General features: G+C 42.1%; 2 protein-coding genes across 3 annotated transcripts; one reads left to right on the forward strand and one right to left on the reverse strand.

Moving 5' to 3' along the window:
• Nucleotides 1–9,940: 9,940 nt before the first annotated feature.
• Nucleotides 9,941–17,875, reverse strand: LOC147166409 (kynurenine--oxoglutarate transaminase 3-like). The gene is made up of 13 exons (XM_086089365.1): nucleotides 17,820–17,875; nucleotides 14,827–14,896; nucleotides 14,685–14,763; nucleotides 14,465–14,609; nucleotides 13,809–14,045; nucleotides 13,495–13,617; nucleotides 13,297–13,417; nucleotides 12,369–12,445; nucleotides 11,555–11,644; nucleotides 11,297–11,483; nucleotides 10,904–10,977; nucleotides 10,570–10,656; nucleotides 9,941–10,474 (listed from the first exon to the last, which is right to left on the reverse strand). The coding sequence occupies exons 1-13, from the start codon at nucleotides 17,871–17,873 to the stop codon at nucleotides 10,418–10,420; spliced, it is 1,401 nt and encodes a 466-aa protein (XP_085945491.1). The 5' UTR covers nucleotides 17,874–17,875; the 3' UTR covers nucleotides 9,941–10,417.
• On the forward strand, nucleotides 17,830–24,947 carry lrrc8c (leucine rich repeat containing 8 VRAC subunit C). Of its 2 annotated transcripts, XM_086089363.1 has the most exons (4): nucleotides 17,830–18,084; nucleotides 18,348–18,509; nucleotides 18,935–19,077; nucleotides 20,743–24,947. In XM_086089363.1, the coding sequence occupies exons 3-4, from the start codon at nucleotides 18,940–18,942 to the stop codon at nucleotides 22,972–22,974; spliced, it is 2,370 nt and encodes a 789-aa protein (XP_085945489.1). In that variant the 5' UTR covers nucleotides 17,830–18,084; nucleotides 18,348–18,509; nucleotides 18,935–18,939; the 3' UTR covers nucleotides 22,975–24,947. The 2 variants fall into 2 exon arrangements, with proteins under 2 accessions (XP_085945489.1, XP_085945490.1); XM_086089364.1 differs by lacking the exon at nucleotides 18,348–18,509.
• Nucleotides 24,948–25,733: the final 786 nt, after the last annotated feature.

A 25,733-nucleotide genomic window follows, 5' to 3' on the forward strand; every position in this document is an offset into this window, starting at 1 on the left:
AACTTTGAAACCTATAATATAACCCTTGTTTGAAATTTGACCCCAGGCAGGATTGAAACCTCGAACCTGGTGACAACCCGAGTTTTAAAACACAAACTTGGGCCCTACTTTGAAACCATAATTCAAGTTTATAACCCTAAATTTGAATCCCTTATTTTGAGTTTAAAACTTTAACCCAGGCTTGAAACCCTAATTTTAAACACATCACAAGCAAGTCGACTAATAATAATAATAATAATAATAATAATAATAAACATATCTGCTATACTAGTACAACGGTCATATGATAAAAACACAGGCTAACATAAAAACGCCTATATCATTAGCTAGCATAATGACGGCAGGATAACATAAACATGTCCACACGTTACTAGCTAGTATAATGACCAGAAGCTTGCGTAAACATATCTGTGTTACTTGTGGCTATAATGAACACAGGCTTAAATCACCGGCTAACATAAACATGTCGGCGCCGCAAGCTAGCTGGGCGTTAATGCAACGTATAGAAGAACAAACGAGCGATGTGCAAAAGGAGGAAAAATGAGGCCAGAATCCCCCCCTCAAAAAGAAAACAACACTGCCACGACCCCCCCCCCCCCCCCGCACCCCCCAGCCCCTGAAAGCAAAGCAAACAACATTTGCGTGAGTGGCAATAATTCAAAGCTAATTAAGACATGAGCGTGCACAACCACTTTTGGGGCTGTGCGGTCATCAATCGCTGACATCGTGTGTTCTTCTCTTGTTTTCCGTTTGCGGAATGTGCAATACTTTCTTTCATGTATGATGAAAACATGTTTCCTTGACTTGTGCGAGCGATCCTGAGCAGGGTTGTGAATTTTTAGTTTTGTTCTGTTTTTTTTTTTTATTTACTTTCCAGAGCGGGTTTATTAATTTTTTATAGTTGTCGGGGGGGTTTTAGTTTCGTTTTAGTTTCGTTTTTTATTGTGTGTAATTCTTGTGTGTAAGATTTTTTTTCATCACACATTGTGTAGCAAACACTGAACAAAAATATAATTTAAAAAAAACATCCATTCGCAAATAAAATACACGTTCTGTATACTCGTTTCTCAGATTCTCAGTCATCCACATGATGGCAATCCGCAAAGGTTGAATCAAAGCAACCGGACTTTCTTGTTTGTTGAAGATGTTTTCAAATCCTTTTCAGTTCTAAATTTTAAAAGGAACCCCCGACTGCAATGACAAGTTTGCTCTATTTGTTTGCTACTAACATAACCATGAGATTAATTTTTCAAAAATCATTTCCAGTTCATTACATTTTGTAGAAACTTTATTTGGACGTACGCCTGCCATTGTTATTTACGTCCCAACGCACTCAGTGTGTAGTAATGTAGAATGTTGGCTGACGCTCTGCCGAGCAACGTAAAGCGCCTGAAAAGAAAGCAAGGTAAGCCTCCGTAGCGTTCCTAAAGGGACGATCAAAACTCTTGAATGCGTCTGGTGAATGACGAGAGCACGGCGTGGGGGAGGGTGACTCCCCCGATCGCATGATCTTTAGGAACGCTACGATGCCCTCGGTCGTGAACAAGATCCGTTATCGTCAGTTTATCCAGGTCCGGATTGGCAGGTCTGCAGCCCGAGCAGGGAGTCCCAGACTTTCCCACGACATCACCAAGCAAGCTATCAGACATAGTTCCTCCAGCGTGTCCCAGGTCTGCCGTGAGGCCTCCTCCCTGGTCGGATGTGCCCGGAGGGACTCCCCAGTGAGGCGACTGGGAGGCACCTGGGATCAATACCAGATCCCATCCATTTGTCAGCCTCCATTTCTCCAGATCGGAGTACCGGAGAGGAAAAGCTGGCTAGTTTGTTGAAAAGAGAGCCATACCCTCACTAGACTACTGTAAAGGGTTAAGTGGCATTTTGCCCAACCAGACCTTGTAGGGGGGATGCTTTAGGAGCTCGAGGTCCGGGGCCATTGGGTCTCTGTAAATTTGGAGGTTTACATTGCTGGCAGTAAGTAGGACTTGTTCATGGTGGATTCTCCTCTACACTAGAGCAGAAGTCCAAGCAGGACCAGACTTCACTATCCTGGCCGCTGAGGCAATCCCAGGCCAGCTTCGATATGGTCGTCCTAGCATGTCCTAGGCTTCCTCCAGGGTTGGACATACGCAACGCACCTCCCCAGGGAATGTGACCATTCCGTTCCACAGTGTCCGAGTGCTTGTTCAATGTTCAACAACAAGATATAAGGCTCAAGAAGAGGAAGGCTCTTCTCTCCAATCGTCAGCCATTCAGAGGAAGACTGAGGAGTGCGATCCCTCCAATGGTTGGAACAAACACTCTTGCTCTCCTTAGAGAGAGACAGTTAGATTAGCCCTCTTAATGATTAGATAGATGACTTGACTTGTGACCTGTCCTGGCTTGGAGTCTTCCTATCTATCTGCACTCTGGCGCACTTATCCAGTTGAAACCAGTTAAGACCAGCAGGTCACACATTTTCATATGGGCGAGCCATCCCCCATGTGGGTGGGTGGCTAAGACAGTATAAGAGTAGAGACCATTTTGAATAGATGAGACCTTCTTCCGCTTTCAGCAGAAAAGGCTCCACAGCTCATTTCGACGCCTAATCTAACAAGACCACTACTCCCAGTATGTACAATCTAGGACAGGGGTGGTGAACGCTGGTCCTCAAGATGATCGGGGTCGTTATCAGTCTTCCACAGAGCTTGCTGATGAGCTGATCATTTGGATCAGCTGTGTTGGGAGAGGGAGACATTTAAAGCAGGCAGAAGAGCGGCTAGGATCGCAGTTTCCTACCCCTGATTCTGGAGGTGTCACTCATGACTTCCATGCAAATTATAAAAATAAAAAGATAGACAGACAGACAGACAGACAGAGTTAATTTTCAAGTTGCAGGGCCAAAATGGAACAGGGGGAAGGAGTTGATATAGGGAGGCCAGAGTGCAATATAAAAGCAACAAAGAAGTAATTCCGCAATTAGTCCAATAAATTACAGCGAAACAACAACTTTTAAAACTTTATGTGAAGTGAATGTTTTCTTTCTTTCTTTTTTTCTTCCAGCCTGGGTCGTAACGACTTGTTTAAGTGCAGCACATATTTCCACAAGGAATGGAGGATTAAAAGATTATTTGCCTCACAAACATAAACACTCACACACCCACAGTCATATTTGATAAGTAGCATTAATTAGCAAAAGATAAAAGTAAACACAAAATGAAAAACATGGCAAGTGATGGCAGGGGCTATTAAGAATTTACCTTCTTAATTAAGCCACGCGTGAGCTTCACAGTGCGCGCGTGTGCGTGTGTGTGTGTGTGCGGTGCCGGATGCAAACAACAAGTCATCCCCAGACCATAAAGTGCACATTAGACGCTCCCGCCGTAATCACAAAGGTAATTCACAGCCGCCGCAAATGCGGATAATTAGTCTGCTATTGGTAGAAATGAGGCCATTATGAAAGCCTTCCCTGCGTGATTAACTGTTAATAACGTCGCCCTGTTAGGACGGATTGCGCTGCATCCCGCACGCATTAGCGCAACCCCGGGAAGGACGCCGGCGACGCCTTTGAACCCTCCGCGCGGGGGCGTGGTGGAGCCAGGCGGCGTTTTCTTTGCCTGGCGGGACCACTCACTTTCTATTCTTGAAAATGACGGCGTCCGGCACCGCTCCGGCCGCGAGGAACAGCTGCGCGGCGCTAACGAGGCGGGGCCCTCGCTCGGGCTCGCCGAGGCCCCCCTCCGGGGTACGTAAACAATGACTTAATGAGAATGGCTGCCATTACTGTAATTAACACAGAGCACGTCAAAGCGCTGTCAGAGTTTCAGGAAGGTCTTGCGTTCAAGGGGGCTGGCATGCGATGACCGGATCACCCCCCGCCCCCCCTTGCCCACCACCACTACGTCGTTCACCACCACCCAGGACATAAATAGAATTAATGAACACACAAAACCCACAGCAATGAAACCAGCCAGCCTCACACTCAGGCATTAAATATTCTCTCTCATTTGTCCCCAACCACAAAAATGGTCAGCTTGCTGGGAAAAAAAAAATCCAATTATCCAACATTAAAATTGTATTAACTGCCTTAACTAATTAGGAAAATGAACCTCAAACCTATTAAGAACTTGTGGATTGTGGTAAAAAAATCAAATAAAAAAATCCAGATTAGTATATAAACTAATAGAAGGGATGTTCGATACCACACCAATACCATGTACCGATACCAATAGTACTTTTGATACATAAAATTTCCCAAAAATAAACAATGACAAAAAGAAAGACCTATATATCCCAATATAACATTTTCCCTAAAAATGCATGAAATTGATGGCAATTTTATATTCTTTCAATTTCTAGTTCCTGATCATAAAACAACCACAAGACCTTGAAATACAGCCGAGTATCAGCCCGATACCGATACCTGGTATCAGTATTCGCCCACCCCTAACTAACATAATTGTTGATGACTAAAAACGGCATTCCGCCTTGAACGGACAATAAATTACAGAATATGCCTAATAATTTGTTTAATAAAAATCTTATTGAGCAGAGTGTAACTTAATTAAGCAATGTTTTAATCAGGAACTTTTTTTTGTCCAGTGAAAGATTATAACTCACAAAAATGAAAAAAAAAAAAAGCTCATCCTTGTATGAAAATGATTCATAATCTGGGAATCCCCTAACCTCAACACTATAGAGAATAGTGTTTATTTTGTGTTTCCCTTTGTGGGGAAATTTTTGCCAGATGACAGATTATAAAGTCACCTAAATGAATTTCTATTTTTCATGAAAAAAATGACTTTTTACCTTAACTATTTCGGAAAATAACTAAATAGCATAACATGGAAACAGCATAACGTATTGAAAAGTTTTTAGGAACTTTTTGCCAGGTGAAAGGTTATAAACTCACCATAATGAAATCCTTCTAAATATAGCAAATCTTTTCTTTTTTTTTTATAAATAAAGAAAAAAGCATTTGTAGAAAAAGATTCATGTTCTTATCGTCCGACGAGAAAGATAGTGACTGAAGCGTCTTAACAAGAAAACAGTGCCGATAAAAGCTTTAATTTCCTATCGCGGTCCGAGATCTGAACGTCAATCTGTGTGTTCCTCATTTCGGCCCGAAAACCTTTCAACAGCCCAGTTCCTGGAAATGAAAGGCAGCAGATTAAAATATCATTAGGTGCCCCTTAATTGAAATAAACTTGAATTCACTTCTCGGCGGGCAGGTTGAACGCGAGCCTGTCTGTTCTTTCGTTCTCCGTGCATCTGGTTTGTGCCAGTTTGAAGTGCTTAAATGGAGTTTGTGCACCGCTTTGATTGCAGCAGATGGGCCACGTAAAAAAAAAGAAAAAAAAAGCATAATAATATTTAATAATCAAAACCCTCGCAAACAACAGCCGCCGAGTGAAGTAATCTGTAAAAGTGTGCAGGCTTCATTTGCATAATTGACGCAAGTGTAGAGCCCCCCCCACCCACCCCCCCACGCCGATGAGTGATGAAGACAATAAAAGATGTTGCTAAAAATGGGAACAATAACAGCAAAATTTCATCAGGGCCCGCGCACGCTCTGATTAATCTGCTCTTGCAAATCAGCGCCACAGGGGTGTGCGCGCCAAAGGTGGGGGTTGCAAGATCTTCAAGGGAGGCAGGTGATTAACCCCCCTGCTCGAATGCCGCCTTCCCCCAATTAGACGCCTCCACCAATCAGGTATTAACTGTTGTTCACAAATTTCCTCATTTGAACTCTGTTGCTAACCAAAACAGCAGCACATACAGTGGCACATCAACACATCTTAAAGCGTGGAGTCTTTTTGTCAACAAATTCCCGCCTCAATAAGAAAAGAGAATCCGACTGTGTTCGTTCTACTCACTTGGTCGCGACTGCTGAAGAGGAGACTGAAGGGAGAAATCGCCCAAAACAAAAATAATTGGAAAAAAGGCTGCAGTAAAAGCCTGGTAAAAGATTTAAAGTCAAGACTGCAACAGTTTGGCTAAAGGGTCGCAGGCTTGATAAAGTTGCTTCTGCTGTTTTGGTGAACAACAGGGTTCAAATGGGCTCAGCTGTAGTTAAAAGACCAAAACAGGTCATGTGACACCCCCAAATGCCATTTAGTTTAGCTGATTATTATTATTATTATTATTATTATTATTATTATTTGCGATTTGTAATCACTCGCTATGACGGCGTCAAATTAAACTTATTAATGTAAGACAATGAGGGCACCTCATTCATATTCAGCTCTTCTAATTAACAATTTATCGCCGCGCAACGTCGTCTATCTCGCCGATCAGCCAGATAGCAAAATAATAATCAGAATGATAAAATGGCCGCCATTTGCATTCACGCCGCGCAAACTCTGCTCTGATTTACATGTCAAGTGTTAACTTTTTTATATTTGACCCAATTCCTAATCTAACTTTACACGAGGTGGCTTTGAGACGTTAGTCTTTCTTTTAAATCCATGACTTTATCTGATTTTACGCTGACCTGAAATTGACTGTGCTACAGCCCCCTCTGCTGGCATACAGACGCACTGCAAGGAGATGACTGGAAGATAACCTGTAACTATGTTTTTCTAGAGCCTAACCTGCGTGGAGGTGGAAAAGTAAAAAGCTGGGACGTCGCGGGGGTGCAAAGTTCCACGTGACATCACTTTTCCATGACCTGTTACCTTAAAAGCAACTGCCACCATCCGACAACGATATTATACATCCCCCCTCCTGGTGTTGGCTAGATTACACAGTGTGAAAGGGGCAGGCGGGATACATTTCAGGCCAACAAAGAACTTTTGCAACCAATTTTCCAGAAACTGTGTGAAACCAGCTAGAATGGAATGTAAATGTAGGTTGGGGTGTAAAGTTGAACATACGTTTGTTGTGTTTAAGTCAACTTCAGAATTCCGTCTTCCTTTTCTCGCTCAGATTTTTTAAGTGAAATGTGTGAAACTGCGTGTAAAACAGGTTTACGTTCCAAGAGACACATTTCACGCAATAATCTTGTCATGGAAACCATGTCAGCAATTTCCACCCTGTGAGCATCAAGTGTGTTAAAAGCGAACCCGGTCGTCACCCTTTAACCGCCGCGTTGTCCTGTAAATCCCGCCGGTGCCGGGACGACATCCGTTTTGATTTGAAAGTCGTCGGCGCAATTAGGGAAATGTAGGTTGAAAAATAAACAGGCAGACGCCACCGCAAATTAATTATGCGTCCGGCAAGCTGTCAGACTGTAGGCCATATGGCCAGTGTGGGAACGAGTATTAATGGAGGGGTTATTGGGGGGTTTATTGGGATGGGAAGGAGGGGGGGGGGGGGGTGTAGGCCTGCCACTCTGAAATTCTCACAGTTATTTGAGGGTGGGACCTTGTCACCAGAGGATGCTGAGAGGCCAACAAGAACATGAACTCAACCATTTTAACCAGGTTGCCAGTCAAAGAGTAAGTCAACAGCTTGAAACCCTCATTTGAGACCCTAAAACCTCATTTGACACAGACTTAAAATCATACTTTGACTCACTAACTTCAAGCCATAACTGCGTCTTGAAAACTTTGAAAGTCCAAACCTGGCTTTGAACCTTATTTCGAAACCATAAAACCTGTTTGAAATAATAAGCCTGGCTTTACACCCAGGCTGTGTCTTGAAACCCTACTTTGAAAGCAAAACCTCGGACTGAACTATGAACCCAGACTTTGAAGCCTGAATTTGAAGCTCAAAGCATTAAACCTTAAAAACCTTAATTCTGGATTGAAACCCAAACTTGAAAGCTGAGCGCCCTCTCTTGAAACCCTACTATGAAAATCCATCTCTGGTTTAAAACCTTAAAACCGGTTTGAAGCTTGTCTTGAAACCCGACTTTGAAAGTGGAACACAAGCTTGAAATCTTGCATCAAAATGTTCACCCTAGTTGGAAACCCTAACTTTGTCTTAAACCCCTAATTTGGTGCCTTAACCCTGTCTAAGACTCACTTTGAAACCGCGACTTGTTAAAAACTTACTTTAGAAGGATTCGGTTATTATTAATACCCCAATTTGAAACCCCACCCCACCATCTTGAAACATTAGCGTCAACCTTTACTTTAAAAGCTCAACCATCTTGAAACCTTGTTTTGAAAGTCTCGTCTTGAAAACTATCCCATGCGTAAAACCCTACCTTAAAAGTCTACCTTTTGCTTGAAACCCTAATCCAAAATCCAAGTGCTGTCTTGAAATCTTACTTTGAAGCCCTACATAATGGACTTAATGTGATGCGTGCCTGGAAGATACCGCGTGTGTGCGGTGTCAGGTTTCCGGGCCGCCATTAACCTCATTCACGGAGATAGCAGATTATTGGCACAATCAGCGTAATTTGCATAAACGATGGCGGGATTATTACGACGGCGGCAGACGACTAATCCGCGATCATGTGATGACTGCACGCTACGTGTCTGAGAAAAGCGCAGATGAGCTGCATGGAATGGAAAATGTTCTCACACCGCATCACAACACACATCACGATGATGATCATTCAATTTGGTATCAAAAATATACAAATAGTGCCTACCGGGGTTATCAAAAACTACGTTAGGTGGCTGAAAAATCTTACTTTCATACCCTAATCACAATTGAAACCTTAACTTTGTCTTGAAAACCTACCTAACACTTAACCATTGTTTGAAACCGTAACCAAGAATGAAAACCGGAAACCTGTCGAACGGCAGTCAGGCTCACCTGTTTTCTGGTTTGATCATGTGACGTCAGGTTCTCATGCTGAGCACTGTGATGTCATTTTCAGTCGACAGCAAGAGGCTGGAGAAGACAAAATGGCCGCCCCTTGAGATGGATACAAACAGGTGGATTTTACTGCTTAATTAATATTCCACAAATTCAATATTAAATAATCACAATACCGTTTTTAGACTAGTGGGGGCGCATAGAACATAATTGTGAATAAAAGATGCGCTATTCGGCCGTCCACCCAAACCGGAAGTACGTAATCTTTCGAGACGACGGGGATAAATTAACAATCTGGTTTATATCCTTTAACCTCCATGGCATGTACTGTGTTCGAATTGTTTGTATTAAAAAAATATATATTGTATTCAATTTCCCCGCATATTTTGTATACTGTTTATTGTTCAAATCGAACTTATTATTTTTTTATTTTTTTTGCTTCAATAACTGTTTTAATTGGATGTATACTTCTAATATAAAAAATAAAAAACTGACATACGTGTACTTATTGTAAATAGCATTTACAGCAGTGTAAAAAGTTGTGTGAACACAAAGTTGGATGCTTTTCGAGCGAGCTAAATTACAACCAACATGGCAACAGGGGCGAGCTCAAAATGGACACCACATGCATGACAAATGTCAAGGTGGTGAACTCACCTAGGCCACAAGGCACTTTTTGTTTTGTTTGTTGATAAATAAACACGCGGTGGCCCAGCTGCCGTCCATATTACCGCAGTTTTGTTTTAACATGGCAATAAAGATGCGTTGCTTCCACACGCTCACAAAGGGGATCAAATGACCGCATCGCCAACAAATACTTACATTATTCACTGCAAGCGTCTGTTTCCGTGATGACGTCATTGGTCATTAGCTCAGTAGTTTTAGAACTCAGAACCAACATTTTTAGTTCAATTTAATTATTATTTGCCATATTTAGATACGTGTTTGTATTATTGGTTTTATTTTATATTCGATTACATGACTTATTTATTACATTTTATTTTAGATTCAAGTGTTAAATTAAAACTTGTCTATTTTCATTAGGTACACCTAAACAAGGTAACGAGATACATTGTGCAAATACAGTCAGATTTACAAATATAACAATGCTATTCATAGTACAGTATAAATATTAAAACATACTGTTGATGCTTTGATTGCAATTGTGCTGTGCTTTGTCTCCCTCTACTGGTCTGACAGGTATCTCGCAGGCAGAAACTACAACCAGATTCAAGTCAACAAGTACAAAAACGTGATTTAATATTTTATTAAAAACTTGTTGGGACACCACATACTCAATACTGGACAGTATGCAAAATGTGATATACCGTACAGTATATTCATACTACACTACTTCAAAATCATATTTCATGGCATATTTCACAGTACGGGAAGTAGCTCAAACCCTATTTCATTAGTTCACTTCAAAAAGTATGAAAGAAAAAAAAATATATATATTTTACTCTGTGTTCTGTCTATAATATGAGTTTCACTAAAACTGGTCATCGTAAATAAGTGTTTGTTTTGGGGGGTATGAAAACAGCTTGATTCATTATTATTATTATTATTATTATTATTATTAACTAGTCAAGAGGAAGCAATACAGAAGCAAAATTAGATGGGGCAAAGAATCAAACCTTGAGGCACTCCACTGGATTCCAATGCAAAAGATATACAAAATGACGTTTTATCTCCAACTGTGGGGTTAAAGAAATATTCCGCTGCTGCTTCAAGATGAACTCCACTTCTTCAGGATGAGCTCTGCCGCGTCCAGCGTTTCGTCTCTCTGTCATCACAAATACACAAAATAAAAACATATACAGTACATATTAATAATAATAATAATAATAATAATAATAATAATAACTGCCTGCTGTTTACCTTGATGAAGCAAAGACGAATATATTTCTCAAAATCCTTGGTAGATTCCTCCCCAACAAACGCCGTGACAGGAATGGCCGCCAATTTCTACATCAAATATCACGTTATTTAAGAATTCTTAATAATGATTGATTCCTCTCGGAATGTTTCATGAGTAGACACAAAAAGTCTCACGAAGACATGCTGGAAAAGACACAAGAAGAAAAAAGCTATAACTGGTTTTGGGCTAAATTTGGCCATTTCCACGGGTCCTTCAAAGGTGAACTCGTTTTAAGGATTTTGTCCGACTGCTACCAATTGACGCACAAATATAGATATAACTCAGTCAATTTACCTTTTCTTTAATCATCCACTTGACAAACTTGTAGTCATAGGCTTCGTCGCTCGCCATGTGTGACAGGTCCTGATCTTGAGGTAAAAAAAAGGCATCAACATCCACAAGTTCCTTCCAATGTTAAAAATACAATCATTAAAAACAACAATGAATCAATTGATCATTCATTTTCCTGCAACCTTGATCAATTTAGTCAAACGCTCATCCCCAGCAGTGACATTAGCGGTTAGCATTTAGCCAAGCTGCCATCTCTTGAAAACGAAAACTTTCTCTATCCCTTTGAAAATACTACTCGCATAAATAACAATGTGTAACATCTTTAACATCATTCCTGTCGAGCTTTTTACAAAAAATGGCTAAAATTGACTAACTAGCATTAGCGTAAGAGCTCACTTAGCGCTGTGACGTCGGCCAACATGAAGTAACCTCCCTCAGGGATGATTGGTGACAGTCCGGCTTCACGCAGGATGGCGGCCAGCCGGTCCCGCTTCCCCTCCAGCTCCTCGGCCAGCGACGTGAAGTAGCACTCGGGCTGACCCATCAGCTTGTAGTTCAGGAGCAAACTTTGCGCCACGGCCTCCTGCAAGGAAACCGACTCGTTACAATCCCAACCTTTCTTAGGTTTCATTGCTGTATTTTTCCTACACTTGCCTGTAGCGGCGTTGGGCAGGTGTACAGCGTGTTCTGCATGACGGTCTGAAGATGGCGGATCAGGTGCTCGGGTCCAATAGACCAACCAAGCTAAGAGAGGAGACAACAATTCCAAAATAACTCCATTTGTAAAAACACAGGAAGTCAAACAGCCTTCCCGAGTGGTGACATTAGCAGTTAGCATTTGCTGTACATTTGAAAACAGAAAATCCCTTCATCCCTCAACTCGTCACCCAAAAATAACAATTAACCAGTTAATTAATAGTTATTTTTCCCAATAAGCGTTTAAGGAAATTTAGTTGAACGTGTGTTCTTTGTAGTGACGTGAGCATTTCACACATTTTAGTTACATCTTAAACAGAGAAAATTCCCTTTCGTTCATAAAAAAAATAAATGAAAGAAATGTAGCTCACTTTCTCACGTTGACTTTAGCCATAAGCAATTAGCTTAGCTCGGATGCAATTATTTTAACACTGAAAATTCCTTTATCTCTTCAAAATACCATAAGCATTCATAAAAAAACATATTTATTAATAGATAGTTAATTTTTGCCGTAACTGCTGAAAGAAATTCAGTCAAATGTGCATCCCTGCCATTAGCAGTTAACATTTAGCCTAGATCAGTTTCAACAATGAAAATGTCTTCATTTAAAAAAAAAAAAACTATCAATTAACTGATTGTTAATTTTCCACAAAAGGAAAGAAATGAGGAAGGAAGCGTTATCAAAAATGTCCATCCAAAGCAGTGATTTAGTTTTGCCATTTTGGTTTCAAGCGGCCATTTCAGGGTCACATTGTTCAAAATGGTGTCTCACTTTCCATCCGGTGACACTGAAGGTCTTTCCCGCACTGCCGATGGTGATGGTTCGATCCCACATTCCGGGCAATGTCGCTGCAAAGATGCAGAAAATTTCAATCAGTCAATCAATTTGCAATAGCTACTGTAACCACAACAAAATGCATAGAGGTTTATTTCAATGATAAAATATTAAACCTATTTAATTAATTTCATTATTTATAATCAACATAATTAATGAAATAATGATTTTATAATCTAAATAAAATATTGTTTAACATATATGTAAAATTGCTTATTTAAAAAAGAAAATACTTTCTTATTTACAATAAATTTACTGATTATTAAATTAGAGAAATTAACTCATTCACTGCCATTGACAGCTATAGAAAATTCATTTTAACTATTGCTATTAGTTTCAATTTTTTCCACTTTTGTTAACAAGAGTATGCAAACCTAGGAAAAAAATTATACATTTAGAACAGATATAAAATGTGTGATTAATCGTGAGTTAACTATTGAAGTCATGCGATTAATTACAATTTTAAAAAAAAATCGTCTGACGCTCAGAATTTTTTTGTATTAGGGACATCAGGTGATTAAAAATGTTTAATTGTAATTAATCACATTAATTCACTAGTTAACTCAAGAGTAATGAAGAATTTTATATCTGTTCTAAATGTACAATACATTTTTTTCTAGGTTTTCATACTCTTGTTAACAAGAAATAGTTCAAATGAATTGACGTCTATAGTCGTCAATGGCAGTGAATGAGTTAATATACATATATTTTTAAGTATTAAAAAAAAATCATTATTACTGGTAAATAGCCATTTTTAAGGACAAAAACAGCTGGATTAATACACTCTTGAATATACCAATGCTCAGATTAAAGAGTCATACTTTGCCCAACTTCTTCAGAAAAAGCGGTTTCCCACCTCACGTACCAATTTTATGATGCTGGTGTCCACGGTAGACCATCCACTCGTAGACCTCGTCGCTGAAGCACAACGTGTCGTGTTTGACGCACAAGTCGGCGATCATCTGCAGCTCCTCTCTGTTGAAAACCTGCAGGAAGGATCACCTTGTTGGAAGTGGGCGGGGCCTATATTGGCTTTGTGTGGGGTGTTTTTTGTCCTACATGCCTTCCCGATGGGGTTGTGGGGGGTGTTGATGAGGATGGCCTTGGTCTTGGAGTTGAATTTACTGGCTAGCTCCACCGGATCCAGGAGCCAGTCAGCGCTGGAGGTGGTTTTCTTGCCGGATTTCTGCCACATGGAGAAGAGTGTAGCAAAGGTGCGAATGAATCAACAGCTCATCTTTGCCAATATTCTTTGATGTGTTTCATTCAGTCTTTTTTTTTTTTTTTTTTTTTTTTAAGGCTGATGTTGTAAGATAAGTTTGAAATAACTGATTAATTACCAAGCCCTATCTAAAAAGAATTCCGATTGCTGCTTACAGGTCGTAGTGGTATCAGGACAGGTTTGGCCCCCGCCATGCTGACCATGGGCACGTAGCAGTCAAAGAAGGGTTCTATGATGATGACCTCGTCGCCTTCTTCCACCAGAGCTTGCATGGTGCTGAACAAGGAGCCGTAGCCGCCCACCGTTACCAAGACTTCCTTGAGCGGGTCGATGGGGCGACCGTACACTTTGCCGTAAACCTGAGAGAGCGCCTTTACCAACGTCGGGTGTCCCTACAGCAGCAAGCCAGCACAAGACAGACAGAGCACGTTAAGATAATGCTAATGAGAATGTAAAGCTAAGTTCTGCTATTGCCATGTTAGCTGGCTATAGAATAAAGTTGGTTTTTTTTGTGGTTGTGTTAGCCAGATACGATAACAGTGTATGTAAAATAGTCATATGTTAGCTTGTTAAAGCAGAACAATTCCACTGTAGTCATGTTAGGTGGCTAACTCTACTGTGTGTGTAAATTAGAAGTGTGTTGTTGATGTCTTAGCTGGCTAATGCTAACACTAGTGGTGGGTTTAAAAGACAGGTGCACCGCAGTCAAACTTAGTGGCTAAAGCTAACGGTATATGTTAAAATAAGGGTATTATGACGATGCTAGCTGGACAAAGCTAGCAATGTATGTAAACCTAGAGGTGCTACTCACAAAGCCTCGGGTATACTGGTTCATTTTGTCCACCGACACCGCCTGCACTAGGGCATCCTTGACGTACGGTGGTAGTGAAATATCTGGGAAGCCTTGACCCAGGTTGACGACAGAAGGATCCGCCGCCAGCGACGTAAACGCCACCCTGGGTTTTACCGCCACAAACTCATGTTAGCGTACTAGCCTGTCAAATAATAATAATAATGATAATAATACTCACCAGACGTTCTTGTCCAGTCCTTGGATCCTCTTGGTGTTGCCATGTCGGGTCGTCATTGTCGTGCGCTGCAATACACAATCTGCCATTTTTTTTTTTCTAGCATCCGGCCGAGCTAAGCATTACGCCACTGTTAATGACTTACCTGCGATGAACAAAAACTTCTTCGGAAAGCAAACCTGGAACAGAGTTGTAGGTGCCTGGCCACGCTCATTCTGCGATTTAGTGTTTCGGTTAGTAACCTCATTATGATAAAGTTTCAATAAAGCAAAACTACTGTGCCTTTGACGACAACTAGCACATTGCAAATGAAAGATGTTGTTTATAGTGTGATTTTGTCACCGGGCCGTCTTCTATCACTTTCTAATATTGCGCTGAGCAATCAGCACCACTTCTTTTTCCATATGGTTCTACTTTATTATCTTAGCACCAAGCAAAGCAAGGCATACACTTTAAAGAACGACATACCAGATCATGTTTTCATGTTTAATACAAATGTATATGTAATACAGAGCAGGCAACATTTAAAATTGCTAAATTACTGTGTATACCAAAAAAGTCACACAGTCAACATAACATTTGAGTATAAATTCTGCCTTGTAAATAGTAACCAACAGGTGATTAATTCTGCCTAGCAACAATCAAATTTGTCGTTTAAAGGATTTTTAAATTTTTCTGTAATGGCAAACTGCATCATGCATCACATTCGATTTTCTGAGAATCGTTGCTCACTATATAAAATTACATTTTTAATGAATTACTAGTAATATGTTCGTAAAAAGGCCTCATTGTTACTTTTTTTTTTATAACTCCAGTTTCATTTGTGGACGTTATCATTACTTGCAGAACGTGGTGGTCCATCGGGTGGCACTTGCTGCACATTCAATGCTCTTAAAAGATGACGAAGAAGAAAAACAGGCAGCATCGCCGGCAATAACATTGCATTGACAATGCAATGACATTTCACTTTACTAAGTCAAATGTATATTTAATAAAGTGAAATGTATAACGTTGCTCCTTCGTCGTGTGACAAGATTTAATATCGTACCGTTAAGGCGAGCTTTACTGCAAAACACGAGCAAGACATAAGCAAATCTCGCCAGCGAGTGCCACTTTATACAGCCCGCCCGCTTTGCACTAACGTGCTTTAAGCGTAATCGTGCAGTCCTGGCACCTCTCTAGTTTCAACAAAAATACAGATTTGCAACGCAATTTTAAAAATGACGAGCTAACGGGCCCGAGCCTAAACTTACCTCCAAACAGCGAAAAGATGCGTTCATGTGCAAGCCAGGAAGAAGCAGTATCACGGCAGTTTTCACTAACTTCATTTGTTCTACGCGTGGCAACTTTTTTTGTTGTTGCTGTTTTTAAACATTTATTTATAATGTTTAAAACCAGGGCTAATAAACAGTTATAATAGAATACTGTGGGAATCAAAACATTTATATTCGAACAAGCGAGTCACTTCTCCAGCGAGGGATATTGACTGCGGATGCTTTACGATCTGTTTTTATGATAGAGCACATGAAGGCATCACGGTTGGACCATGTGACCCGGAGAAGACAGGTTCGTATGGTCTTTCGCCTTTTCCAGAACAACCATGCTAAATTATGCTATTATGCTAAATAATTATTCATGAAGTGTTTGGTAATCACATGCTACTGCCAACACTCCATATGTGTCATACTCTGGCCAACACTGTATTTTTTAATGTGCTGATTGTGTAAATAAAAGATATATGCAATTTAAAAAAAATGACTTATCAAGAAAATACAACTTTTTATTTTAAAAAACAACTGTTTGCTTAAAAAAATATATACTTTCTTAGAAACATTGCTTTTAATTTAAAGGATAACTCAACAGGAAGTCAGACTCTTGCTCTACCCCTCACTAATATTTTAAATTGAACATATAAACTATTTTCTTTCTTCATATTCTTGTTTTCTTTTTTACTTACATTTATATTTCAGACTTGTAATGGGTTTTCTTTATGTTTATATGTTCAATAAAATAAAAAATAAAAAAAATCAGCGCTCAAAGTGGGTGTTGCTTGGAGGACCGTTGGGTTGTGAATGGGGAGAGGGTTGGGCGTGGTCTGGCTTTCAACAAACATGCACTAAAATGTCAAAGTAATTACCAGGACATGTAGACAGCATTTGTAGACACCAGGTTATACAGTTTATCAGCAAGCATCTACTCCTTAGGAAGCCACAAAATGTGTGAAAGTTGATCCAAGGTCAGCGAAGATGCTACTGGTGAACGAGCATGCGCTCACCTTGGCTGCTCGCCTGGTTGGGTGGGCCTGTTGGTGGCAACCGATTTACCAATTCCAAATGATTGGTACTAGCTGCAACTTATACACGGACATTACACTAAAATCATCTAAAAACTGTTGGTAACCCAATTATGGATAAAAAAAAAAGAAGGACCAATCCACTTTATGGGTCAATTTGACCCAACTTTCTGGGTTGTTTTATACAAAATGACTAAATTTTTTGACCCAAGTAAAGGATCTGACCAACATTTATGAGTTGTTTTACACTAAAAGACCCATTTCTTGACTCAAAGTTGGGTCAAATTGACCCAAGTAGTGTATCGATCCATTTTTGACCCATAGTTGGGTTAATTTTGACCCAACTGTTTTAATTGTGTACTCAAGATGAACTGAGCGAGAAGTGTGCAGACTTAAATCTTGGATTGATAACGGTATGAATCAATGACCTTCATAAACAATGTATATGACTGATGCGTATAGTAAGAATCAATGGGGATGTTGCAAATGATATAAAGTGATCGATGTAACCTGTAATAATGTGTCTGAAAGGGAAGAAAAAAATCACATATGTCATATTTCAAACTCAAGGTTAACAAAAGGGATCAAATGAAACCCTACATTGAAAAACGAACCCTATTGAAGTCCAATTTGAAGCCTTTTGCAATAGTTTGTGTAACTGAATTATGCTCACACAATAAATAATAATAATAATAATAAACTATACAAATCAATCAATCATGTGTAAACATCGGATGTTACAGCTAAATAACAATTTGTAGCATTTAACTCAGATGGAAGACTACAAGTTGTTTAGTTTCGAGTCTCCGCCTGGCAGTGTTCTGCTCGGTTCGGTTCCGGCTCACCTCGTCTCGTGTTTCGTCCACGCCCCGATCCACGTCTAGCCCGCCTCCGATCATGGCAAGCATCCACGCCTGCCCGGCGCTTGCTGTGCTCGGCACTGCACGGCCGACCCTCCTGGAGGCGGGCAGGAAAGCATTCCGGGACCGGAGGCAGCAAAGCAAGAACCGCCGCATCCCGGCGATGACGAAGAGACACGACCTGGTGGCCGTTTGAGAGAAGAAGAAGAAGAAGAAGAAAAGACCCTCGAAAGGAAGGCAAACCACCGAGGTAACATTACTTTTTTTCTTTTTTAATTCACTGCAGCATCCTCGTTTATCGTACAAATTCAACGCAAGCGTTTCCACGAGTCTGCGTGAGTGTTTTCATTCTGCACTGCGGTTAGACCGTGTAGTTTTTTTGTAATACCTCCCCCAAGGCCAAGGACACGCACACACACACACACGCACACACTCACATATGCATGTGTTCTTTGTCGTAAGAAGTCTGGGTGTGTTCCAAACATGTCTGTTTTTGGATTCATTTGGAATCAGGGACACATTTCCTGTCAGGAAAGGGATGAGGTGGAGGATGTGTGGCTTGCTGGCTGACTCATCGGGTGGGAATGGGAATTTTCCTTGAGACAAAGTGGACCCCGTTGGCCTCATAACTTCTGACCATCATAACAAGCTAAAATTGGGACCATAATGATTGAGGTAATCATGTATTTATTGGTTATGAATGGTAGTTTGCAATCATGTGCACATTGCATCACTATTGAGAGCTGTTTTGCATATTTAATACAATAAATGGCCACTTTAAACCAAAATGGCTGACCTCACTTGCCTTTTCATTCATGGCTTCTTGAGACTTTTTTTTGTAGATCTTCTCATGATAGACATGCCTAAATTCCATGTTGCCAAATTAAATCGGTTTTGGGAGCTGCATTTTTAAATAATAGCATGTTGGCGTGTCGTTTTTTTTTATAACGACACTAAAGTGGCGTATCCCAACTGTCTCCAGCTGACTGTAAGAATCAATAAAAACATCCTGTGCAAAGCATTCCGTCAGTAATATGGCCTTCTGCGAGGCTTTTTAAGCAAGCGCTCCCCTTTCCAACTGCTGTCCTCTGTCATTGCAGGCATCATGATTCCCGTGATGGAATTCCGCCAGTTCTCGGAGCAGCAGCCCGCCTTCCGCGTCCTAAAGCCATGGTGGGACGTGTTCACCGACTACCTATCCGTCATCATGCTCATGATCGGCGTGTTCGGATGCACGCTCCAGGTCAGTTCTCCAGTTGGCAAACACCCAGATGCGCTCATTTCCCGCCGCCTTTATTTTTATTTTATTTTTTACAACCTGACAACGGCAGCAAAAGGAGGCATTCAGCAGCGGAAAATTCCCCCCACCCAGTCCCCTCCTTGTAAACATAAGGCTGCAAACTGCAGATGCTTGACCTTTTTTCTGTGTGCCTTTTCGCAGAAACTTGGCACCATTTAACATAACAGTACGCCTCTTTTTATGCACACAGGAAGATGTAGTGTGAAAGGGACCCAGTCTCTCTGTGTCGGTCCTTTTCACGCAGAAAAGGAACATGGGGTTCAAATGGGAAAAATCTGGTCTTAAAGGACAGTGTGGAAGAAGCCAGGAAGGCCACGGTTGAACTTCAAACCCCGATTCTGTGTCGGTACCTTTCACACAGAACTGCAACAGAAAAGTTCAGGCAGCATGGAAGGGTCTTTTACCGTAGACAGGAACTACACTTGGCAACTTTTCAGTTGGCTTTATAAGGACCTTTCGATACAGCCTCCCAGCCAGGTCGACTTTGACCGCCCGTTTCTTGGCGGTATAACTTTCACACAAAACAGTGACACAGGAAGAAGACTGAAAGAAATCTGGCTTTGGCAGGGAACGTGAAAGAGAGCTTTGATACTACTTCCAAAGCCATAAAATTCGTGGATCATCTTTAATCCTCCTATCAAAGTTGGTATCTTTCAAAATGAACGTTTCAGATAAAATCGGGCCATGTGGCTGGTGTTTGATGCTTACCCTCGTAAAAATGTGTGGGTTGACTCGAGAAAAGCAGCTTTGAAAAGCACTTTGACAACTGATTTTGATTTTGGCTATGAAGCTAAGGAATTCATGGGTTGCCTTCGGTACCTTTCTTACAGAACAATAAAAGAAAAAAAAAAGATGAGTTGGCGGGCAGTGTGAAAGAGGCTTTTTTTTTTTTTTTTACTAACTCAATGGCAGGTAAATTTGCACAGGAACCCGGGAACAAAAAATCTAGAAAGACATCTTTACCTGTCCCCTAACTCAGTGGTTTTCAACCACGGTCCTCGAGTACCCCTATCCAGTCTGTTTTCCATGTCTCCCGCGAGCAACACAGGTGTTTCAAACGATCAGCTAATCAGCAAGCTCCTCATGAAGCCTGATAACGACCCTCAGCTGTGTTGGCTGGGGAGACATGGAAAACAGGCTGGAGAGGTGTACTCGAGGAACGGGGCTAAGAACCAGTGAGTTAGGGTACTGGTTAGGGGTACTCGAGGACCGTGGTTGAAAACAACTGAGTTAGGGGACAGGTAAACATGTCTCTCTAGATTATTTTGTTCCTGGGTTCCAGTACCCTGGGTTCCAGTACCCTAACTCACTGGTTCTCAGCCCCGGTCCTCGAGTACCCCTATCCAGCCTGTTTTCCATGTGTCCCCAGCCAACACAGCTGAGGGTCGTTATCAGGCTTCATGCGGAGCTTGCTGATTAGCTGATCATTTGAAACACCTGTGTTGCTTGTGGGAGACATGGAAAACTGGCTGGATAAGGGTACTCGAGGACCGCCGTTGAGAAACACCACTAACTTCTAACCCTTAACCTTAATTCAGCACCACTGCCGGCTGCATTTGGTTGACTGCCACCCTGCTGACACTGGCTTTTGTTTACCTTCTTTCGTAGGTAATGCAAGACAAGATCATCTGCCTCCCGCACAGAACGTCGTCAACCCCCGACAATTCGAGCGAAGTGGCCATGAAGCCTTTGCAGCTCCGTTACAACATCTCGTCCGGGCCGAGAGAAATGAGTGGCCTTAAGACGGACCTGGACCTCCAGCAGTACAGCTTCATCAACCAGATGTGCTACGAGAAGGCACTTCACTGGTACGCCAAATATTTCCCGTACTTGGTTCTGATCCACACGCTTGTCTTCATGGTGTGCAGCAACTTCTGGTTCAAGTTCCCGGGGTCCAGCTCCAAAATTGAGCACTTTATCTCCATGCTGGGCAAGTGCTTTGACTCCCCTTGGACCACCCGGGCTCTCTCTGAGGTTTCTGGAGAAAACCAAGAGGAGACGGACCACAAAAAAAGCGGCGCTGCGGCATCCCCCGGAGGCGTTGGTTTGGAGGAGTCTCAGTCGCTCCGTTCCATCCCGGAAAAAATTGTGGCGGACAAGCCGTCGGCGAGCGTTCTGGATAAAAAGGAAGGCGAACAAGCCAAGGCGCTTTTCGAAAAGGTGAAGAAGTTCCGCTTGCATGTGGAGGAGGGCGACATCCTCTACATCATGTACGTGCGGCAGACGGTTTTCAAGGTGGTCAAGTTCCTGGTGATTGTCATCTACAACAGTTCCCTGGTGGACCAGGTGCGCAACAGGGTGCCCTGCAAGGTGGAGATACAGGACATGACCGGCTACAAGGACTTTGAGTGCAACCACACCATGGCGCACCTCTTCTCTAAGCTCTCCTACTGCTACCTGTGCCTGGTGGCGGTCTACGGACTGACCAGCCTGTACACATCCTACTGGCTGTTCTACCGCTCCCTGAAGGAGTACTCCTTCGAGTATGTGCGTCAAGAAACCGGTATCAGCGACATCCCGGACGTGAAGAACGACTTCGCCTTCATGCTGCACATGATCGACCAGTACGACCCGCTGTACTCCAAGAGGTTCGCCGTCTTCCTGTCCGAGGTCAGCGAGAACAAGCTGAAGCAGCTCAACCTCAACCACGAGTGGACGGTAGAGAAGCTGCGACAGAGACTGCAGGTCAACGCCAACAACCGTCTGGAGCTGCAGCTCTTCATGCTGCCCGGCCTACCCGACACGGTCTTCGAGCTAAGTGAGCTGCAGTCGCTCAAGCTGGAGATCATCAACAACGTGAGCATCCCCGCCTCCGTCTCGCAGCTGGAGAACCTTCAAGAGCTCTCGTTGTATCAATGCTCCATCAAGCTACACACAACGGCCACGTCGTTCCTCAAAGAGAACCTCAAGGTGCTCCGTGTCAAGTTCGACGACGGCAGGGAGTTCCCCAACTGGCTGTACGGCCTCAGGAACCTGGAGGAGCTCCATCTCACTGGGTCGCTTTGCCCAGATGCCTCCAAAAACATCATCCTGGAGTCTCTGCGTGAAATGAAGTGCCTGAAGACGCTCTCGCTGAAGAGCAATCTGACCAAGATACCGCAGTCCATCGTGGACGTGTCCAGCCACCTACAGCGGCTCTACCTGCACAACGACGGCACCAAGCTCGTGATGCTGGGCAACCTAAAGAAGATGGCTAACCTAACCGAGCTGGAGATGGTGCGCTGTGACCTGGAACGCATCCCGCACGTCATCTTCAGCCTCACTGGCCTCCAAGAGCTAGACCTGAAGGAGAACAACCTGCGCTCCATCGAGGAGATTGTCAGTTTCCAGCATCTGCGCAAGCTCACCTGCCTGAAGCTCTGGTACAACGGCATCATGTACATCCCCGAGCACATCAAGAAGCTGGGCAGTCTGGAGCGCCTCTACTTCAGCCACAACAAGATTGAGATCTTGCCCTCGCACCTGTTCCTGTGCAACAAGCTACGCTACCTGGACCTGTGTAACAACGACATCCGCTTCATTCCGCCGGAGATCGGTGTCCTGCAGAGCCTGCAGTACTTCTCGGTGGCCTGCAACAAAATCGAGAACCTTCCGGATGAGCTCTTCTTCTGCAAAAAGCTTAAGACGCTAAAACTGGGTAAGAACTCGCTGTCTGTCCTATCACCAAAGATCTCCTACCTCGCTCAGCTGACCCACCTGGAGCTCAAGGGGAACCATTTTGAGCTCCTGCCGCAGGAGTTGGGCTGCTGCCGGGCGCTCAAGCGCAGCGGTCTGGTGGTAGAGGACGCCTTGTTCGAGACTCTGCCGTCGGACGTCAGGGACCAGATGAAAGCGGAGTAAAGACGCCTTACTGTCACCACAGTGCCTGCTGTTTGCTCCCTCACTTCTTTTGTAGGATCTCATGAGCCCACTTGCACTATTTTTAGTATATCTGTTTTTCAGTTTCCTGTACCCATTTTGGAAATTTAGCCCCTGAAGCCAGTTTCAATTAGCAGCATGAAATTTGGTAGATATGTCTCAAGCAGTTGTGTCTGAAAATATACAGGAAGTCTGTCATTTTGGTTTGAAGTAATCGTTTTAGCCTCATTTTGGCCATCTCCAGGTTTTTCTTTAAAAAAAACTAACATGTCTTATAAACAGTTTCACATGCAACGTTAAATTTGGTCGATATGTTAATCATGAGTAGACCCACAAAAAAGTTCAAGAAATCATACACACGGGAAGTTTGCTATTTTGGCCTCATTTGGGACATTTCCACAGGTCATTCAAAGGTGAACTTGTCCTTGAAATGTAGCGCGATTTCAAATCTCAACCATATACAAATACAACACCAAAATGTGCAACTGTGGTTGCCATTGCTTATAGTCAGAGCATTGTGGCAAAATTTGATGATTCGTCATAAAATGCTTACGTTATTAACTCCACTTTTTTTTCTTTTTTAAATATTCAGCTTCCCTTTGCTTTATTCATTTAGAACAGGGAGGGTCAAGTTCGGTCCTCGAGAGCCACTATCTAGCTTGTTTTCCATGTTTCTCTCCACTAACAGACCTGATTCTTGATCTTCTGCAAAGCTTGCTGATGAGCTGATCATTAGATTCAGCTGCGTTGAAGGAGGGAGACATGTAAAACAGGCTGGATAGTGGCTCTCGAGGACCGAACTTGGCCACCTCTGATTTAGAACATAACATTTGATTAGACCCACAAAAAAGTAGCCTATAGCCATGTGTCTGAAAAGAGGCCGCCATTTTGGTTTGATGCCACCATTTTTGGGTCATATTCTATATAGGGGTCCTTCAAAAGCGAACTTGTAAAGGTGTTGGAGTATCTCTACCAAATTTGAACCACATAGTGTATTCAGACAGATGTATGAGACGACAATGCGAATCATTACAAGTTTGGCTGTCTGTGTGTGGGAGGAGTAGCCCATGGCGATGAAATTTGATGACTCGCTACCAAGCAAGAATCATTTCCACACAATTTTGAAAATTCAGCCCCCAAATGCCATTTTTGCTTACCAACATGCAACTTGGTAAGCATATTTTTCATGTGTAGATAGAAATGGATAGAACGGATAACAACCCCATAAAATGCCAAATGACGATTCCACATAATCTGATCTTGACTAAACGTCTCTTTTGTAGCTGATGTCGATCAGTCAGAAGAGATAAATACCAAAGATAAAATATTACGTAGTACCACATCTTTCCCTCTTCTTGTCAAACAGCTTTTTGACATGATGCCCTACTGCATATTGCCGTTATCCCCGGGAGCTTTGAATCCAGGGCGACTTGACTTTTAGCGCAGCTAATTAAAGGCATGAAGGACTAATTGACCTTATTCAAACTTCATTTACATTGATGGTCACTGGCCACAACATTAGGTACACATTCATGATGTAATGTGATCAAAATAAGAGCTGCATTAAACATTGCAAGAAAAAAAAACCCCTCAGTTCACTGAGATATTATTTGAGAAAAGTGCCATTTTGAGTGCCGTATAATATAAGCTAAAGGGGCAAAAACATAATTATGTATACCCTATTTAGGGACTATTAAAGAAATGCAATACTTAAAATTGTTATATCATTTTGAATTACAATAAATGTATTTTAATTGTCTAAACCTGTTTGTTTATAAAGTATAACGAAAACTTTTGCGTTTGCAGTTTTTCCTGCACAGATGCTAGATTGTGCAAGTGTACTTAATAAAATGACCAGGAAGCATTTAATGGCTAGTTATTTATGGCTCAAAAGTTTTATTTTGTACACATTTTTTACACCAAAGGGACATAGCATATATCTTACATTGAGTCATGCCTTAATTAAAGCACTGTATACACAAAAGATTATTTTACGATTTAAAATAAAATTTTGGAACTTTTGTCTGGACTGCTATTATTTCATACCTGACTTTACAGTGTCTTGTTTTTCCAACCATCCATTTTCTATTCTATTCTGTCTTGGCATTTATCTGGTGGACTTAAAGCAGTGCATCTCAATTATATTTTTTCTTCCCTCTCACAGTAGTAGCATTTGTCTCTATAAAATTGTTTTAAATACACCTCTGCAGAGGAGCTAATACACCTTGCACACTCTGATAATGAGGGCGCCTCCTACTGTAATGGTTGTGCAATTACACTTTATTATTGTACTTGAAAGTCAAAGCAAATAAATAATAAAAAATAGGGCTGGCTCCTAAATTGAAAAACGGGTAAATTGAGCAACTCATAACTGAAGGCACCAGTCTTTATGAATGCTTTATTTTTATTTTATACCAGAATTATATTTTTGTAGGTTCATTTTCCGTTTTGCACTTGTTGGACAGCCCCTCGCTGTTATCTGCCTATCTGGGTCCAGCTGCCGTTACTCGACACTCCCTTGTGTGCCTGTGTGTGGCGGGCTTTTGGCGTCACGCGGCTTCCACCTGCCGTCCACAGGCGGAAAGCAGCAGCACAACATCCGCGCATACACACCACCACCACCACCACCTCAGCAGCAGCCGCCTCAACTTCCACCCAGCCGAGAGTCCACCTCGTCAGCCGCCCACCGCCATCCGTGACCGGCGGCAGCGGCGGAAGAAACCGGACCGGACCATCCGCGG

The sequence above is a fragment of the Leptonotus elevatus genome, chromosome 11 (genome assembly GCF_054856555.1).
Source record: "Leptonotus elevatus isolate MCC_2025b chromosome 11, RoL_Lele_1.0, whole genome shotgun sequence".
Taxonomy (NCBI): Eukaryota; Metazoa; Chordata; class Actinopteri; order Syngnathiformes; family Syngnathidae; genus Leptonotus; species Leptonotus elevatus.

What these genes read in the sequence shown, in the direction of transcription:
- LOC147166409 (XM_086089365.1), bottom strand. Translation starts at nt 17,873, where the DNA reads ATGATCGGAGGCGGGCTAGACGTGGATCGGGGCGTGGACGAAACACGA. An exon ending in CCCACAACCCCATCGGGAAG is followed by an intron (nt 13,418 to 13,494) that starts GCATGTAGGACA and finishes TCCTTCCTGCAG; the next exon opens with GTTTTCAACAGAGAGGAGCT. An exon ending in TCAGTGTCACCGGATGGAAA is followed by an intron (nt 11,645 to 12,368) that starts GTGAGACACCAT and finishes CTCCTCTCTTAG; the next exon opens with CTTGGTTGGTCTATTGGACC.
- lrrc8c (XM_086089363.1), top strand. Translation starts at nt 18,940, where the DNA reads ATGATTCCCGTGATGGAATTCCGCCAGTTCTCGGAGCAGCAGCCCGCC. An exon ending in TGTTCGGATGCACGCTCCAG is followed by an intron (nt 19,078 to 20,742) that starts GTCAGTTCTCCA and finishes CTTCTTTCGTAG; the next exon opens with GTAATGCAAGACAAGATCAT.